The 18,052-nt window shown below is 36.3% G+C and overlaps 1 protein-coding gene across 7 annotated transcripts in view; it reads left to right on the top strand.

The window, feature by feature from the left end:
- The window catches only part of TRIP11 (thyroid hormone receptor interactor 11), a 72,036-nt gene that overhangs the window by 37,489 nt on the left and 16,495 nt on the right, over positions 1–18,052 (top strand). For all 7 annotated transcript variants that reach the window (XM_036842202.1, XM_036842205.1, XM_036842203.1 and 4 more), the window contains 5 exons: positions 2,595–2,735; positions 3,327–3,520; positions 6,727–6,890; positions 8,969–9,072; positions 14,591–14,690. In XM_036842202.1, the coding sequence (XP_036698097.1) occupies positions 2,595–2,735; positions 3,327–3,520; positions 6,727–6,890; positions 8,969–9,072; positions 14,591–14,690 (703 nt within the window). The remainder of the gene's footprint in view (positions 1–2,594; positions 2,736–3,326; positions 3,521–6,726; positions 6,891–8,968; positions 9,073–14,590; positions 14,691–18,052) is intronic.

The raw sequence follows: 18,052 nt of genomic DNA, 5'->3' as shown, positions 1-18,052 counted from the left end.
CTCACCATCGCGGCCTCTCTTGTTGTGGAGCACAGGCTCCAGACGCGCAGGCTCAGTAATTGTGGCTCACGGGCCCAGTTGCTCCGCGGCATGTGGGATCCTCCCAGACCAGGGCTCGAACCCGTGTCCCCTGCATTGGCAGGCAGACTCTCAACCACTGCGCCACAGGGAAGCCCTGTTTGTTTGTTCTTTAATTCTTCTAGGTCTTTGTTAATCATTTCTTGCATCTTCTCAATCTTTGCCTCCATTCTTATTCCAAGGTCCTGGATCATCTTCACTATCATTATTCTGAATTCTTTTTCTGGAAGGTTGCCTATCTCCACTTCATTTAGTTGTTTTTCTGGGGTTTTTTCTTGTTCCTTCATCTGGTACATAGCCCTCTGCCTTTTCATCTTGTCTATCTTTCTGTAACTGTGGTTTTTGGTCCACAGGCTGCATGATTGTAGTTTTCCTTGCTTCTGCTGTCTGCCCTCTGGTGGTTGAGGCTATCTCTCAATAAATATTCTAATCCCAGTTGTGTCATTGTGTGACTTTGGGTGTGTTTTGACTTTATTGGTTTGTTTATTCACCCATAAAAAGGAAGGTTGTATTGGTTAAAAGTGTCAGTAGTTTTGATATATTTAAATGTTTACATTCAGTTGATATTAGATTTTGATAAGAATGTATTGAAGACCCAATACATCATGCTGTGATCAAAGCTATGGGCTCTTTTGATGTAGTGCCTTTTTACTCTTATTTCTATACTTCTAGTGGTGGAAATTTAGCAAAGAAATGAGGCAGAACAATGGAATATTCAGCAACTGCTTCTTGAGTGTTTACATGCTGCCGGGCACAAGATACAAAATGATTTAACTTCTTTCACCAATTAAATTCTCTTTTAAGAGTCTCGATTGAAGTTTGTGAATGCTTGATGTAGTTGTCACTCGATAAGAAAAGTCTTGCCTCATTTTCCCCTTCTTTGTCATCTGATTAAATAGGTACACTGGTGTACTGGCTTGTGCTCCTCCTTTCAGGAATAGCTTCTCAGCTTCTCAGGGTGCTGATCTATGTTCAGTATGAAAAAGACTGGTAGAGGGTAGAAGCTTTCTGTCGCTCACTAGCCAAAATTGGGTGTAGAGCATCTTAGGGCTTGTAAGAGTATAATGGAGGAGAGGAGGACAATAAAGTGTTCTTTTTATATGTTTTTACCTATTGTAGTTTTAGCATCTTGTACAGTCTAATTCTATTTCATTGACATTTATAGATCCAAAGTGTACACATTTAATTAAGGCTCACCTACCTTTCAGGAAGCTTTCCTAAGTTAGTTAAGTTGTACTTAAGTATTGTATTACTTGAGGGTAATTGGCATAAACTAATTGATTTCTTATAATACTCTATATAATTGAAGAATACCTTTATTTTGAATGTAACAACATTTTTCTTTAGGGAGACAGGAGTGTTCTCAACAGGAGATCTTCAGCTCTTTAATTGTCAAGCATTTCTCTAATATGAAAAAAATGTTGAACTGAAAAACTGTTTGGAAAATATTGGCCTTCTTTTCCAGGAGGGGGTGTTGAGATAAAAGGAACAGATGGTTTTATGTTTTGGTTTCAATGATTTGTCCTGGGGGACGTGTTATATATTCTTAAAGAAATGGAAAGTTTACATGAAAATGTAAAAATGATACCAATCTATAAATAGATTCAGACGATAGGCACTTTTCAAACAGAGAAAAGAATTGGCTGTAAACAGTCTGACACTTTTTTGTGCTTTTTAGAATTCTAGCTATCATCTTAAATTCATGGCCCTACTTCTGCAATGAAAGGTTATCTTTTTTTTCCTGCCGTCTTTAATATATTGTTCTTGTATGGAAGGCATTCAGGAATAAATTTTCCTAACAGTCTTAGCAAGATAACATTCTAGAGTTGCTTTCGTTAAATTGTTGCCAAAATGTTCTTTTAAAATAGGTTGTGCATGTGAAATGACTTCCCTTTTTCTCCTGTGCCAGCAACTCCACAGTTACTTTCCCTAACAACAGTTGCATATGCCTGATGAATAGACACACACACACACACACACACACACACACACACACACGTACACACACACACACATACTTACTTTTGGGTGATTTGGGGGTTTGTGTATGCTTTGTTGTGTAGGGTAAGTTTGAAGAGATTGTGTCTTTTGAGTTCTTTTTAAAGCATTTTAAATAAACTTTTTCTTTAAGAATTGTTTCAGATTATTAGAAAAGTTGGAAAGATAGTACAGCATTCCCATATACCTCACACCCTGTTTCCCTTATTTTTATTAACATCTTGTGTTACTGTGGTACATTGGCAACAACTAATGAACCTTTATAGATACATTAATAGTTTATTTGAATTTTCTTAATTTTTTAGCAAATGTCCTTTTCTTGTTCCATGTCCCATCCAGGATACATTATAGTTAGTTGTCATGTCTCTTTAGGCTCCTTTAGACTGTGATGGTTTCTCAGACGTTCCTTGTTTTGGATGACCTTGACATAGTTAACTGAATTTTTAAATTATTTAATGAAGAAATGTCTTTTTTAAAATGTGTTTTTCTTTAAAGCTAAAGTTATTTCTTTCCAAAAGGGCAAGACTGGGGAGTTAAATCAACTTTTAAATGCAGTTAAGTCAATGCAGGAGAAGACAGTTATCTTTCAGCAGGAGAGAGATCAAGTCATGTTGGCCCTGAAACAGAAACAAATGGAAAACACGGCTGTACAGAATGAGGTATACTTTCACTTTAAAGAAATAGTGATTCAAACACTTAAGTCTAATAACTCTTAAATAAGAAAACTATAAAGATTATCAATTAACATGAATTTCTCTTAGGTGATTTTTTCTTAGTCTTACTCTGATGCGCTTTAGTAGGATTTTGATCTCCCAAAGCGCATTGTTTCAGTTTTCAAGCAAAAACCGTGATCTAATCATTATGTTTCATACCTGAAATTAAATTATACCTCAAGAAAAGAAAAAGATGGCATATCTTGGATATAAGAAAAATTTCCTACCCACAAAGTATGAAAAAAATGAGATTTACTGAAAAAGTGGCCTGTCACAAAAAGCCTAGTACTTTGTACAATTCCATTTTCCATTATAGCCACAGGGAATGAGATCTTACAAAGAAAACCTTCCAAATGAATATTCAAGATGATTTCAGGAGCCTTTTTTCTTAGCATAAATATATCTTGCAGTATGAGAAATTAGTATACAATTAATACACTTCAGTAATGGGGAAAGATTTGATAACAGAGTGGCTTGTAGGAGGGGAAAGGGGGAGCATTTTATGGAAGAAAAATAAAAGAAATGTCCTCTACCTAGGTTCAACATTTACGTGACAAAGAATTACGCTTGAACCAGGAGCTAGAGAGATTGCGTAACCATCTTTTAGAATCAGAAGATTCTTACACCCGTGAAGTTTTGGCTGCAGAAGATAGAGAGGCTAAGCTAAGAAAGAAAGTAACAGTATTGGAGGAGAAGCTAGTTTCATCCTCTAATGCAATGGAAAATGCAAGGTAACTTTTTCTTTTTTTTCTTTTTCCTTTTTTTTTTTTAGTATTAACGTTAATTAAATACTTTCTGAGTGTCAGACTCAGAATTATTCATATGCTACCTTATTTTATTCTCACAAAATTCATTATCTCCATTTTACAGACTAAGAAACTAAGGATAAAGAGGTTTAATAACCTTCCCAAGGTCAGGCACACAAAGTGCACATGTAGGTGTCACACTTGGGTTTGTAACCCTTATCCAGATCTGGCATTCAAACTGAGGTTTCTCCAAATCTTGTTATCCTAGATAATTGCTTCTCATCATTTTAGGAGGCTAGACTTAAATTCTGACTGATTTTTCTTGTTACAAAAACATATTTTCCACTTCAGGAAAGTCACATAAACCAAAAGAACATAAAGCCACAGACTCACTCATCCAGAGATAATCTTTTTTTGTGCCTTTGTATGCTTCTGTATACGTGTGTATATATTACATACTATTTTCTTAAAGCAAAATTGAGATCATACTATTTATACTGTTTTGTAACCTGCTTCTATCAGTTAATAATATGAATATGAGTACACGTTACGCCATATGTTCCTGCAATATCATTTATGGCTGCATAGTATACCATTATTTGGATTTGCCATAATTTCTTTAACACACTCATTTATTATTGGACATTTAGAGTGTTTCAACTTTTCAGAATTACTAAGAGTGCTGTTTTGTTTTTGTTTTGTTTTTTATATAAATTTATTTATTTTATTTTTGGCTGCATTGGGTCTTCGTTGCTGCGAGTGGTGGCTACTCTTCGTTGCGGTGCGCGGGCTTCTCATTGCGGTGGCTTCTCTTGTTGTAGAGCACGGGCTCTAGGCACGTGGGCTTCAGTAGTTGTGGCACGTGGGCTCAGTAGCTGTGGCTCGTGGGCTCTAGAGCGCAGGCTCTGTAGTTGTAGCACACGGGCTTAGTTGCTCCGTGGCATGTGGGATCTTCCCGGACCAGGGCTCGAACCTGTGTCCCCTGCATTGTCAGGCAGATTCTTAAGTACTGTGCCACCAGGGAAGCCTAAGAGTGCTGTTTTGATAACCCAAAATAGGTATTTTTGTGTTGATGACAGATTATTTCCTTAGTGTAAATTTTGAGAAATGGAAATTCTGATTGAAAGGCTGTTTTTAAAACGATTGAAATGTACTGCCAAATAATCTTCCAAAAAAATCATGTCCATTTATCTTCCCTTTAGTTGTATGTGCATCTTTTTATCTTTTTACTGTGTATGGTGCTGAGGGAAATATAAGGATATAGTAGATATCATCTCTGCAAAGAGAAGTAGAGATAGTATTTCTGAGGGTGAACTCCTTACCCCCTTTGTAGGATGTATTATTGTACCTTCAGACTCAGAAGAAGAACTTGTTTAAAATGAGAATTAAAACAGTGAGTGAATATTTGTGTATGTGTTTCACATTGGCAGAAATAGCAAAACATCCGTAGTCTATAAGATTGATCATCTTTCCTTTCAGTTTTCAGGCCCTTATTTTCTCTAATTGAAATAGTTTCTAATCTCTGCCTATTTTTGTTTACCATTCATAATAACTGCAGAATAACCTTCGGTAGGTAGGGCTGTGGTCTTGTTGCTCCTTTTTTCAAAACCAGGTTAGACTGTCATGATTCGGGCCCACTGTTTTTCTGTTAATCCCGCCTATTCTTCAAATAGCACTTCATGATGAATTATTTGTTTAGCACCCCACTCCTCAAATCCAAAATCAAACCCTAGTGTGATGTTTTTCCTTTGAACCTGCATAATATTTTGAGTCTTTGATAGGGCACTTGTATTTTACTTAGGGGTATTTGTAATTGTTGAGCTGCTTTACACTTTCTCCCACCCAGTGAAGTGTAAGGTCACCAGTGGGTAGGAATGATGCCATTTATTTCACACTCTTCCCACAGTATACATTCTTACACATAGTTTCATAGATGTTCAATAAATATTTGGTGTGTAAGTAACTCAAATCTACAGAATCAGATTATGGTGTTTTGAGCCCTTAACAATAGTAACGTCTTGTATTTATTAACTTTTTGAATGACATCACAGTTCATTTCATCCTTACAATCACCCTTTTAGTGATTTGCTAACCAGCAAAGTTGAATAAAGTGCAGGGACATAAGAGGGGAGAGTTAAGTCCTCTGGTTATCAGTTTACTGCCTTTTCCAAAAGAGGGTGCTATTGGGCAAAGTTTCTTCAAAGTGAGCTGCTCTTAATGGGTTTTATTGGGCTGCTCTGAATAAGAATTTAACTGGATATTAAAAACCCAGGAAAGGCTATTGCAATATTTTGTATGTAATAATTGTACATTAAGGAAGTACCTCAATGACATAAGCCTGGATAGGTGTTCTGTAATTATCTTAGGGAATCTCTGATTTGGGACAGGTGTAGGGGTTATTATATTTAATGTAAGCAGAAAGAAAGATGACAGTAAAAGATGGGATAACCTTTGCAAAGTTGTGGGTTTACTAGGATTGTGAGTGCCAAAAGCAAGGGGGGTATCATAGAATCCATTGCTTCTTGGGTTGGAGGTGGACAAAATGACTTCCAAGATCCCTTACAACTTACAAGTTTATGATAAATTACATCTTAGAGTTTTAGCCTCGAAACACAAAAGTTGCAGGCTATTTGTAAATTTTTCTTAAGCTGACATATCTTGTTTAGCCCAGTTCTGTGTTTAAAATGACTGCCATTTGTTCAAAGTCACCTTCACAGGAAGGATGATTGAATTAACAGAAGCAGGGAGAACGAAGATCAGAGGAACTCTTCAAGTTTCTTTGAAATCTAACTTGAATTTAATGCAATAAAATGTAGGAAGGTCAGATTCATAGAGACAGAAAGTAGAATGGTGGTTACTGGGGGGAGAGGGGGTTATTGTTTAATGGGTGTGGAGTTTCGGCTTGGGAAGATGAAAAAGTGCTAGAGATGGATGGTCGTGATGGTTGTACAGCCGTGTGAGTGTACTTACTACCACTGAACTGTACACATAAAAATGGTTAAAATGGTAAATGTTATGTGTATTTTACCACAATAAAAAAAACGTAGGGAAGAGGTTTCATCTTGTTAAAGTATCTAAATACTTTGAATATAACTTGCATTTAGTGCAGTAAAATGTAGGGAAGGTATTTCATCTTGTCAAAGTGTCTAAATAGATAGAAACAGTTTGACTTTTATTCTTTTTGTTTAAAGCCATCAGGCCAGTTTACAGGTAGAGTCATTGCAGGAACAGTTGAACGTGGCATCCAAGCAAAGGGATGAAACTGCACTACAGCTTTCCATGTCTCAGGAACAAGTAAAGCAGTATGCTCTGTCACTCTCCAACCTGCAGATGGTCCTGGAGCATTTCCAGCAAGGTCAGTTGTATGGCCAGTCTTTCACTGAAGAAGAGTTATTGTATGGTTGACCCTTGAGCAATGCATGGGGTAGGATGCCTACCCCCCATGCCGCTGAAAATCCGTAACTTGAGTTCCCCTGAACTTAACTCCTAATAGCCTACTGTTGACCAGGAGCCTTACTAATAACATAGTCAATTAACACATTTTTTTGTATGTTATATGTACTATATACTGTATTCTTACAGTAAAGGAAGCTAGAGAAAAGAAAATGTTATTAAGAAAATCATAAGGAAGAGAAAATACATTCACTGTACTGTATTTATTGATACTATAAGTTTATGTCATCTGTTTACAAGATGAATCGTCTGTTAGTACCTACATCAGTATTCTCTTGTATGATGGAAAACACTGTAGATATTATACATATTACTAACACTAGACATCAAAAATGAAATGTGTGAAAAAGAAATTCATATTTAGGTATAATGATTCGTGATTGATAATGAAGAAGTAGCAATATTATTACTTTATGATAGCCTAGCCTTTACACTAATGAATGGTTATAAAATTTTTATGGTATACAGTAAAACAGTATATTCATAATATAGTACTGGAAACATTGTTACATTTTTTAAAAAAACTGCTTACTTGTGATGATAGGCTGATATTTAGTTTCTCCAATTACAAGAGAGAGAGGCATACCTTATGGTAATGTGATTCTTTGGAAGCAAAGTTATAAAACAGTAAGAAAACTAACATATTGTTAAATTTATATTATCACTCACCTTCTGCCTATGTTAGGATAGACTAGTATCTACATGTATTTCAAGCATTCGTGACATAACCTTTTTCTTAATGTTTTTGATATTTCTAGTCTATGTGGTTCATCTGCTTTTTCAAATTGTCTCAAATCTCCAAAAAGTTTTCCAATATATTTACTGAAAAAAATCTACATATGGTGGACCCATGCAGTTCAAACCTGTGTTGTTCACAGATCAGCCATAGTTTTGGGAATTTTGGCTTGAGTGCTGTTTTAGATTAGGCATAGGGAAATCTTTGAAAGGTCGCCCACTTGTAGGGGGAGAAGATAAGTAGCCATCAACAAATTAGACTTTTTTTACAGTTAAGAGTAGAGAACATAAACTGTATATACTAGTTACTAAAAAAATATTTTTACTGTCATATTATGATACTTTAGTTAAGGCGAGAGTTGAGGGAAGTATGAGGGTAACATAGTAAGGAGGTTCACATGATAAAGGGGAGTACAAAGGAAGAGAGAGGCACACATGTAGAAAAAAAAAGATAGGTGTTGAGATGTTGGTTGGAGGTTGAATCCACTTCAGAGAGTTAATCATCAGTAATTACTCTCTTTTGAAGTATTGATTAATTTGTTCTTAGCTGTTCATCTATACTTTAAGGTAACTGCATTTTTCTAGTTCAGGTGGAGAGTACTTTTCTAGGCACATAGTAATAGTGACCAGAGCACACGTACCCCGATAACCAAATATGCTTTTTCACATCTGCCTCCCATCCTCAGATTTACCCCCTTTAGATCATTTACCCATCCATTTGTCAACTCATACATTCTGTAATTACTGGCAATGCATGAACTGCTAGTGGAGGGGCAGGCGGTTAGAGGATGTGAGGCTAATGAAGTTAAAGAAGTTATAGTTTTGTGCCTGAGCAAAACTTAACATTTGTACATACGTACATATCAGGGTTACTCCTATGGGTGAAATTTTGAATTTTATACGTAAGAATTCTCTAGGTCTGCTCTGTATAATACTAGAGTGGACATGTGTACAAAATAGTATGGTACTGAGGCCATAGAAAAAGCTTTGCTAAAGAGGAAATATTTGAGTAGAGTTCTGAAGGGAGGGAAAGTTTGCAAGATGGACATGGTGCAGAAGGATTTAAGCAGAGGAAAGTGATCTCATTACTTTAATTCCAGTTAACGTCATCACTAAGGCATATATAATTTTCTTGTTAAGACATTTGAACTATTTTTGTTGAATTATTAAAATTTCAAGTGGTTTAAAATTCTTATTTTATCACACAATTACAAAATAGTAATGTAACTTCTTTTTCCTCTTTAGAGGAAAAAGCTATGTATTCTGCTGAACTAGAAAAGCACAAGCAACTTGTTGCTGAATGGAAGAAAAAGGCAGAAAATCTGGAAGGAAAACTCGTATCATTACAGGTTGGTTGAAATAATTTACTCTTGTAAATTTTATTATGCACAAAACAATTACTTGTAGAATTTTTGTCTTGGAAATAATCTCCTAAACAGTTAATTTAGTAGATGTTGTCACTGAGGCATAACAGTGAATAAGATACTTAGGATTTCCCTCATGTTACTTATAGTTTAGCACAGACACAGCAAATATGAGATTTAAATTTTTAGCACAGGTGGGCATTTTAGAGATCACTAAAAAAAAATTAATGTAAAATTTTAACTGTATAATTTTCTGTTTTCAACAAAATATATTGGGCACTTTATTTCACATGGATTAAAATAATGTATATTATCCCATTAGATCTTTTTCTTTTGCACCTTAATTCTTTTTTTTTGCTGTATCTTTTTTTTTTAACATCTTTATCAGAGTATAATTGCTTTACAGTGTTGTTAGTTTCTGCTGTATAACAAAGTGAATCAGCTATATGCATATGTATATCCCCATATCCCCTCCCTCTTGGGTCTCCCTCCCACCCTCCTTATCCCACCCCTCTAGCTGGTCACAAAGCACCGAGCTGATCTCCCTGTGCCATGCAGCTGCTTCCCACTAGCTGTCTATTTTACATTTGGTAGTGTATATATGTCAGTGCTACTCTCTTACTTCGTCCCAGCTTACCCTCCCCCCTCCCCGTCTTCTCAAGCCCATTCTCTATATCTCTGTCTTTATTCCTGTCCTGCCCCTGGGTTCATCAAAACCATTTCTTTTTTTTAGATTCCATATATATATGTGTTAGCATACAGTATTTGTTTTTCTCTTTCTGACTTACTTCACTCTGTATGACAGACTCTAGGTCCATCCACCTCACTACAAATAACTCAATTTTGTTTCTTTTTATGGCTGAGTAATATTCCATTGTATATATGTGCCACATCTTCTTTATCCATTCATCTGTCGATGGACATTTAGGTTGCTTCCATGTCCTGGCTATTGTAAATAGAGCTGCAATGAACATTGTGGTACATGACTCTTTTTGAATTACGGTTTTCTCAGGGTATATGCCCAGTAGTGGGATTGCTGGGTCATATGGTAGTTCTGTGTTTAGTTTTTTAAGGAACCTCCATACTGTTCTCCATAGTGGCTGTATCAATTTACATTCCCACCAACAGTGCAAGAGGGTTCCCTTTTCTCCACACCCTCTCCAGCATTTATTGTTTGTAGATATTTTTGACGATGACCATTCTGACCGGTGTGAGGTGATACCTCATTGTAGTTTTGATTTGCATTTCTCTAATGATTAGTGCTGTTGAGCATCCTTTCATGTGTTTGTTGGCAATCTGTTTATCTTCTTTGGAGAAATGTCTATTTAGGTCTTCTGCCCATTTTTGGATTGGGTTGTTTGTTTGTTTGATATTGAACTGCATGAGCTGCTTATGTATTTTGGAGATTAACCCTTTGTCAGTTGCTTCGTTTGGAAATATTTTCTCGGATTCTGAGGGTTGTCTTTTCGTCTTGTTTATGGTTTCCTTTGCTGTGCAAAAGCTTTTAAGTTTCATTAGGTCCCATTTGTTTATTTTTGTTTTTATTTCCATTTCTCTAGGAAGTGCATCAAAAAGGATCTTGCTGTGATTTATGTCATAGAGTGTTCTGCCTATGTTTTCCTCTAAGAGTTTTATAGTGTCTGGCCTTACATTTAGGGCTTTAATCCATTTTGAGTTTATTTTTGTGTATGGTGTTAGGAAGTGTTCTAATTTCATTCTTTTACATGTAGCTGTCCAGTTTTCCCAGCACCACTTATTGAAGAGGCTGTCTTTTCACCACTGTATACTCTTGCCTCCTTTATCAAAGATAAGGTGACCATATTGCACCTTAATTCTTTAAAATATTTTTCTCTTTATTATTATGCTGTATTTCATGCCTATAAATATATATATAAGAAATAAATAAAATGAACCCCATGAAGAGACACCACAGTGACTTGCTGTTTGATGTAGGATAAACTTTTCTGAGTCATAAGTAGACTCTGGTGATAGCTGGTGGAAAGTAATAAAATTTATGTATCTGTCATTAGTGGTGAATATGCTGTTTAGGCATATTAATATTCTAAATAATTGAAGACATACTTCCTTTAATGTTTTAAAATTTTTACTAAATGTTGAGTGACTGCAAAACAATATTTAGATAATACGTATAAAATATAAGAATAGCAATACAGCAAATACCCACATACTCACCACCCAGTAAAAGAATGTCACCCTTTGAAGTTCCGTAAGCACCCCTCCACATCTCCTCTCCTTCTTATCACCTTTTATGTATTTTACCCCCTTGTTTTTCTTTATGGTTTTATCACATAGATTTACATCTTTTTACAGTACATTGTTTGGTTTTGCATATTTTTAAACTCTGTATAAATGGAATTCTGAACTGTATGTAAATGGAATTCTTCTGAGGCTTGCTTTTTTTGCTTAGTATTATGTTCATGAGTTTCAGCCGTGTAACTGTGTAGTTATTGTGTTAGAAGGTTCATTATTTTCACTGCTGTATTCCTTGCATGAATATGTAATTTATTTACCCATTTTCCTGATAAAGGACATTTCCCTTATCTGCCATACAAACAATGTGGTTATGAATTTCCTTGTTTATATCTCCTGGTGCACATGTATAAGAGTTTCAGGTGTGTATCTCGATTGGAATTGCTGAGTCATGGGATATATATGGGCAATTTCAATTTTATTAGATTTGGGGGCAAATTGTTCTCTAAAGCACTTGTGCTAATTTTCTCCTACCAGTGGTACTAAGAGTTCTTGTTCTACATCCTCAGCAATGCTAGCATTATCAGAATTTTTTAAAGTGTTTGACAATGTGGTAGGTGGGAAGGGCTATCTTATGGTTTTAATTTGCATTTCTAGTAATGAGGTCAAGCATCTTTTAATATGTTTATTCACCATTTATGCTTACTTTCTGGTTAGCTCATTAACACATTAAAAAGATATTTTATTTGATGCTTTTGTTTTCAGTGGGTCCAAAATCTCTAGTTGGTCATACTGTTAGAAGTCCAGATCTTCTTTTTAAACTAGCTCTATTTAAAAAATTTTTTAATGTAATATATATTTAGAAAAACAACAAAATAAATCAGAAGAAACTGAGAGGGAATTAGTAAAGATAAAAGTTGAAATTAATGAAATAAAAAACAAAAAAATGGTAGAAAGAATAATGAAATCTAAATGTTAATTTTCAAAAACGTCTTAGTGTAGTTTTTTTAAGCTTTAATTATTTCTTAAATATAAATGCTATGAGGTTAACAAAGTCATATGAAAGTTTATTTAAATTTCCTTTACACTAAATTTAATCTTGTTGATTTTGGATGTTGATTTTGTTTAAAATTTTTTTGTTTCAGTCTCTCTTTGTATCAGTTAAGGTTTAACCTGAGAAGCAGAACCAGTAGGATGTGTATGTGTGTACACATATGTACACATACGTATACATACACATATACATTGATGTATGTACTATATATGGATACCTATGAGATTTGTTACAAGGAATTGGCAACATTGTGGGGCCTGGCTAAGCAAGTTAGGTAGGTTTGGCAGTCAAAATGGGAAGATCACATCATAGGCAGGCTGGAACTCATAGGCGTGGGCCAAAGCTGTTGTCCACAGGTGGTCAGGAAAAAAAATCACAAGCAGGATGGACTCTGTGGGCATGGGCTGAAGTTGCCGTCCACAGATGGAATTTCTTCTTTATGGAGAAACCTCAGTCCTTATTTCAAGGAGTTTCAGCTGGTTCAATCAGGTCCACCCTGATTATCCAGGATAATGTGCCTTCCATAAATTCAGCTGATTTGGGCTTTGATTACATTTGCAAAATACCTTCACAGCAATACCTACCTTAAGTTTGACTTGGTAACTGGGGACTAGCCTATCCAAGATGATACATCAAAAAAGCTATCACACTCTGATTAAAGATGATGAAACTGGACCTGACATGTACATGGGTGAATCCTCTAGAATAGCCAAGAAAATTGTGTGAAAGAATAATGGTGAGGAGGGACTTGCCTACTAAATGTCAGAATAGAGCCATAAATCAATACCATATTGACTAGATTAGTGGAACAGAAGGAGAATCCAGAAATGGAGCCCAGGTTATATTTGAGAATTAAATTTAAAACTAAACCCTAAACTACTTTCAGTTCAGTGGGGAAAAGGGTAGGTTATCTAATAAACAGTAGATACAACCGGCTGTCTGTATGGAAGAAAATGAAATTGGACCCCTGTCTTACACTATATACAAAAGTAAATTCCAACTGTATTAAAGCAAGGATTCTCAACTGGGAGTGGTGCTGGAAATCTGAGGGGTATTTTTGGCTGTTACAGTGACTGTGGGTAGACCTTCTAGCATTTAGTGGCCAGAGGCCAGGAATATTGAAAGAACTCCTACTGAGAAATACTGTTTTAAAGATATAAATGTTAAAAAAGAAAAATATCTTCCAAGAAAATCTAGAAGACCACATGTGCAGTTCAGGGCAGGGAGGAGCCTAACCTAGACTAAAACTCAAGAATCAAAGTAGGACATGTTTGACTATATTTGTAGCACTGATGACAAAGGGTTCATATCTACTATATAAGGTGCTCTTACAAACTGATGAGAGAAAGACAGCTCAATGGAAAAATGGGCAAGGCATACAAAGATTTCTGCATAAGAGCAGATCCAGCTGTCCTATTAACATGAAAAATTACTCAAATTCACTAGTATGGATTATAGTTAGAGAAATAAAAATTAAAGTAATAAAGTAATAATGAAACATCACTTTATACCCATCAGACTTGCAAAAATTAAAAAAGAACATTTGTTGGGACTTCCCTGGTGGTGCAGTGGTTAAGAATCCGCCTGCCAGTGCAGGGGACGTGGGTTCGAGCCCTGGTCCGGGAAGATCCCACATGCCACGGAGCAACTAAGCCCGTGCACCACAACTACTGAGCCTGCGCTCTAGAGCCCACAAGCCGCACACTACAGACCCCGCGTGCCACAGCTACTTAAGCCTGTGCGCCTAGAGCCCGAGCTCCACAACAAGAGAAGCCACCGCAATGAGAAGCCCACGCACCTCAACAAAGAGTAGTCCCCGCTTGCCGCAACTAGAGAAAGCCCATGCGCAGCAACGAAGACCCAACACAGCCAAAAAAAAAAAAAAAAAATTTGTTGCTATATTTCTTGACTTTTTGTATTTTTCTTGTAGTTTTTATTCCTATTATTGTCACTTTTTAAACTTTTGTCACCATATTGTCTTTAAATAGCATTCTCTTTTTTATTTGGTTTCTCTGAAAGAGACATTATTGTGTTGTGAAGTGTGGGTTCTATCTTTGATACTTATTAGTATCAGATGAACTTGCCCAAGGTCACAGAAATACAGCTTCATTAGCTGAAAGGGGTTGATTGACTTTAAGATGTCTTCCAAAAAAAAAAAAAAAAAAAAGATGTCTTCCAGCCCTATGGTTTGTGAAATAGTTTTTGCATGCTGCTTTTTAATGAACTTTTCTTCCTCAGGAGCGTTTGGATGAAGCAAATGCTGCGTTGGATTCAGCATCAAGACTTACAGAACAGTTAGATTTAAAGGAAGAACAAATTGAAGAACTTAAAAAACAAAGTAGGTTTTTTTCCTTTTCCTTTTTCCCTTACAACACTAGTATTGAATCAGATGTGGTTTCCCCCCATGCATTGGTACAGTCGAGTGAGACCAACTGCCATTAGTGTGTGACTTCCATTTCCATCTCCCATGACCAGTTTGCTTTGATTTGAATCTGGTCCTAGTGAAACCAGAGTCATAAGTTGGCCCTGGCTGTCCAGTTAGTTTTCCAGAATATTGAGGCAGTCCAGTTGTGCTGGCTGTCACCCTGTTGACCATCAAAGGTATTGATTCGACTGACTCGACTTGTCATGGTATAACTTTTCCCTGTTCAGTCTGTGGTCATCCTGCCTAAAGCTGTCTGATACGTTAGAGTAAGTACTTACAAGTAAGTACTTGTAAGTCTCAAGTAAAAGAGTAACTTTTTGTGGAATGAATGTCTGGCTATAACTAGCTGTTTATGATTATAGATGGTGCTTTACATGCAGGCACTCATCATGTATTTTTTGATGCTTGTAAATTATCTCATAGGCCCTGTCAATTCCCCAGGGTGAGTCCTGTGTTTAGGATTATCAGTTGGGCCTCAGATAATCAGGTGGTTCATAGTGCTCTGTTAACTCTTAACTGCTGACAAAGATAGCATGCTCTCATTTAATCTCTGATGTAACAGTCCCCAGGAAGTTGAAGCTATTCTAGGGCTACATTTAGTAGATAATGATTAAAGGTTATTGGAAAGGTGATAGGAACCTAGAAATGTGTCAACTTTAGGTGTCTGGGTTAGGCACAATAATACCAAGGCATGTAATGAAGTAATTAAGAAGTACCCCCTAACATGAAATAGAGTTAGAAATAGGAAAAAGTAGGAGATGGTACAGCACAAATACTGTCAGACAATAGAAACAGTGACTTGGACATTACGGAGGCAAGTAGACAAATCACTGAAGTGGGGATACCAAAGGACAAGCCAAGGAAGTTGGCCTAAAACCAGCAGGAGACAGGAGATGAGAGATTGTTAGGAATAAAAAATAATAATAAGATCATGTGAGGTATTGTCCTCAAGAAAACTTGATTCTGTGGCAAATTAGTGCCCAACTAAAAGTCCTCTGTTTGCTTTGTAAGATTTGGCCAGCCTTAGAACTCTAAATGTAATAGAGGGGCTGGAAATGGACAATAAGGAAACAATTATATATTGAGTATCATGGGCATTTTATATAATCTATACTGTATTATTTAGTCTTCTCATATTTTATTTACTCTTCACAAGAAACTGTAAAGTAGGTAGTATTTAGTTCCATTTTATAAGTTAAAGAAACTGAGATTTAAACTGATCTTTTATCCTTGACCAAAGTTCATAATCTTTCCATGTTACTGTATTTCTTCTTGTCAGGAAAACAGTTGTTTATAGTCTGACTTGTATTTTGTTCTGTATATCTCCTTCGAAGATAGGACAATATCCTCTGTGCTGCGCCCTAAATATTGAAATGGTTGCCCTTACCCGGAGGCAGTGTTTGTTGGGAAAACAGTCTAGTTAGGTTGAAAACCAATGTAACTACATTATCTGGAAGACATACGGGCAACCTGGAGGAGACATACTGAGCACCCAAGGGTTTAGCCAAAGAATTGATATCCTAGGGAAGGGCTAGACTAATGAAGGTAAAAAGGCAGTATTCTGAACCAACTCCTTGGTCTGTGACAAGGTTGCTATATATGTCATGCTACTTTAATATTTAATCAAGTTCACATACCTTTTTAGACAACTACCTATATCATTCCCAGTAGATGATGGTAAGATAAAAAATTCTATGACTTATTGTAGTTGCTAAATGTTATCAGAGTCCCTGCACTACTTAGTAAGTTGTTTAGGCACCATTTAAATCCTCAGGAGTAGAATATTCTCAGATTTTGATTGTAAATGCAAGGCTTAGGTGGCCTAGGTCCCTATTCGTGTAAAAAGTTACCAGTAATAATTCATTGTAAATATATAGGAACTTTGGACTCATTTTGTAAAGTTAATATTAGCCACAGAAAAAGCTCTAATTATGCTTATACAACTGGTATTTGAAAGGGCAGGCGAGAGGCCAGTGTTGCACAGACAGGAAGCGGGGGTAAAGGGACAGACAGTTCTGTCTCTTTAAGTCATTCTTGCCATTTAAGCTCTTCTTAACAGTCTGTTTTCTTTTATTACCTAAGTGCTTAATATTGCTTTTAGATCTCTAAACACAAATGTGATTTTATTTTATCAAAGCTGTACTCTTGATGTGATAATATAAATAAAACTTTGATTGGCTTGGTTGTTTCAAAAGAATCACTGTATATTTTCTTTCATAGATCATTAAGTACTTTAAATGTTGATTGATGTTGTAATACTGTACTTTATTTTTAATGCAAAACTTGGCCAGACAGCAAAAATATTTGCCAGGAGAAACAATTTTGAAAAAGACAGATTGGCTTTTGTTGCAAGAAAGTACACAGAGACTTGAATCGTAGAGGCAAAGTATTGTTTTATTTCTAAGCATCTGTAGACTGTCGATGATTAGTTGATATGCAGTTTCAACATTTAAACAATATTAGGAAACTCATTTTAAAAAGTGGTATTTTATTTGAAATGCTTAATTATGTAATTGCCACCAGAGATGAGATGATTCAGTCTGGTCAAACATATGAAAAGGGAGCTATTGCTTATAACACCAGTATTAAAATAGTAAATTGTTGATTATTTCAATCATTCTTAGAGTCCATAACTGTCAGTGCCGTGTATGTGCAATTGTGGTTTTGAGTTCCAAGTATTTACAGGCTTTGTATGAAAAGTATGAAGATGCCTTAATCAGGCATTAAATACTTAATGAGAACCAACTACTTGGCTTCATGTTAGATGCTGTGTGAGATACTAGATAGGATCCCTTTGTTTTCAAGGAGCTTAGTTAACAAAGTAACACATGGCATAGGTACACCATAGCTTCATAGTTTAAGACAGTGGTGCTCAACTCTGGTCAGACAGTGCATATTTAGTTCTCCAAGAATCCCATGAAGGGTTAGGGACATTCCATGGAGGAAAGAAACTTGAGCAGACAGAGCTCTAAACTAGTAGTAGGATTTTACTCCCCAAATGTAAGTAGTTCTTTGTCTTCTCCCCCTCATCCCCCTGACCCACACACCAAGGGAAAGTAACAATGAAAAGAAACCCTCAGATCCTATAGGTGCTACGAGCTTCCCTGGTGGCGCGGTGGATAAGAATCTGCCTGCCAATGCAGGGGACATGGGTTCGAGCCCTGGTCCAGGAAGATCCCACATGCCGCGGAGCAACTAAGCCCATGCGCCACAACTACTGAGCCCGTGTGCCACAACTACTGAAGCCCACATGCCTAGAGCCCATGCTCCGCAAC

Source organism: Balaenoptera musculus, chromosome 2 (assembly GCF_009873245.2).
Source record: "Balaenoptera musculus isolate JJ_BM4_2016_0621 chromosome 2, mBalMus1.pri.v3, whole genome shotgun sequence".
Taxonomy (NCBI): Eukaryota; Metazoa; Chordata; class Mammalia; order Artiodactyla; family Balaenopteridae; genus Balaenoptera; species Balaenoptera musculus.
Note: the sequence above shows the minus strand (reverse complement) of the source record. Positions and strands in the feature narration are given on the sequence as shown.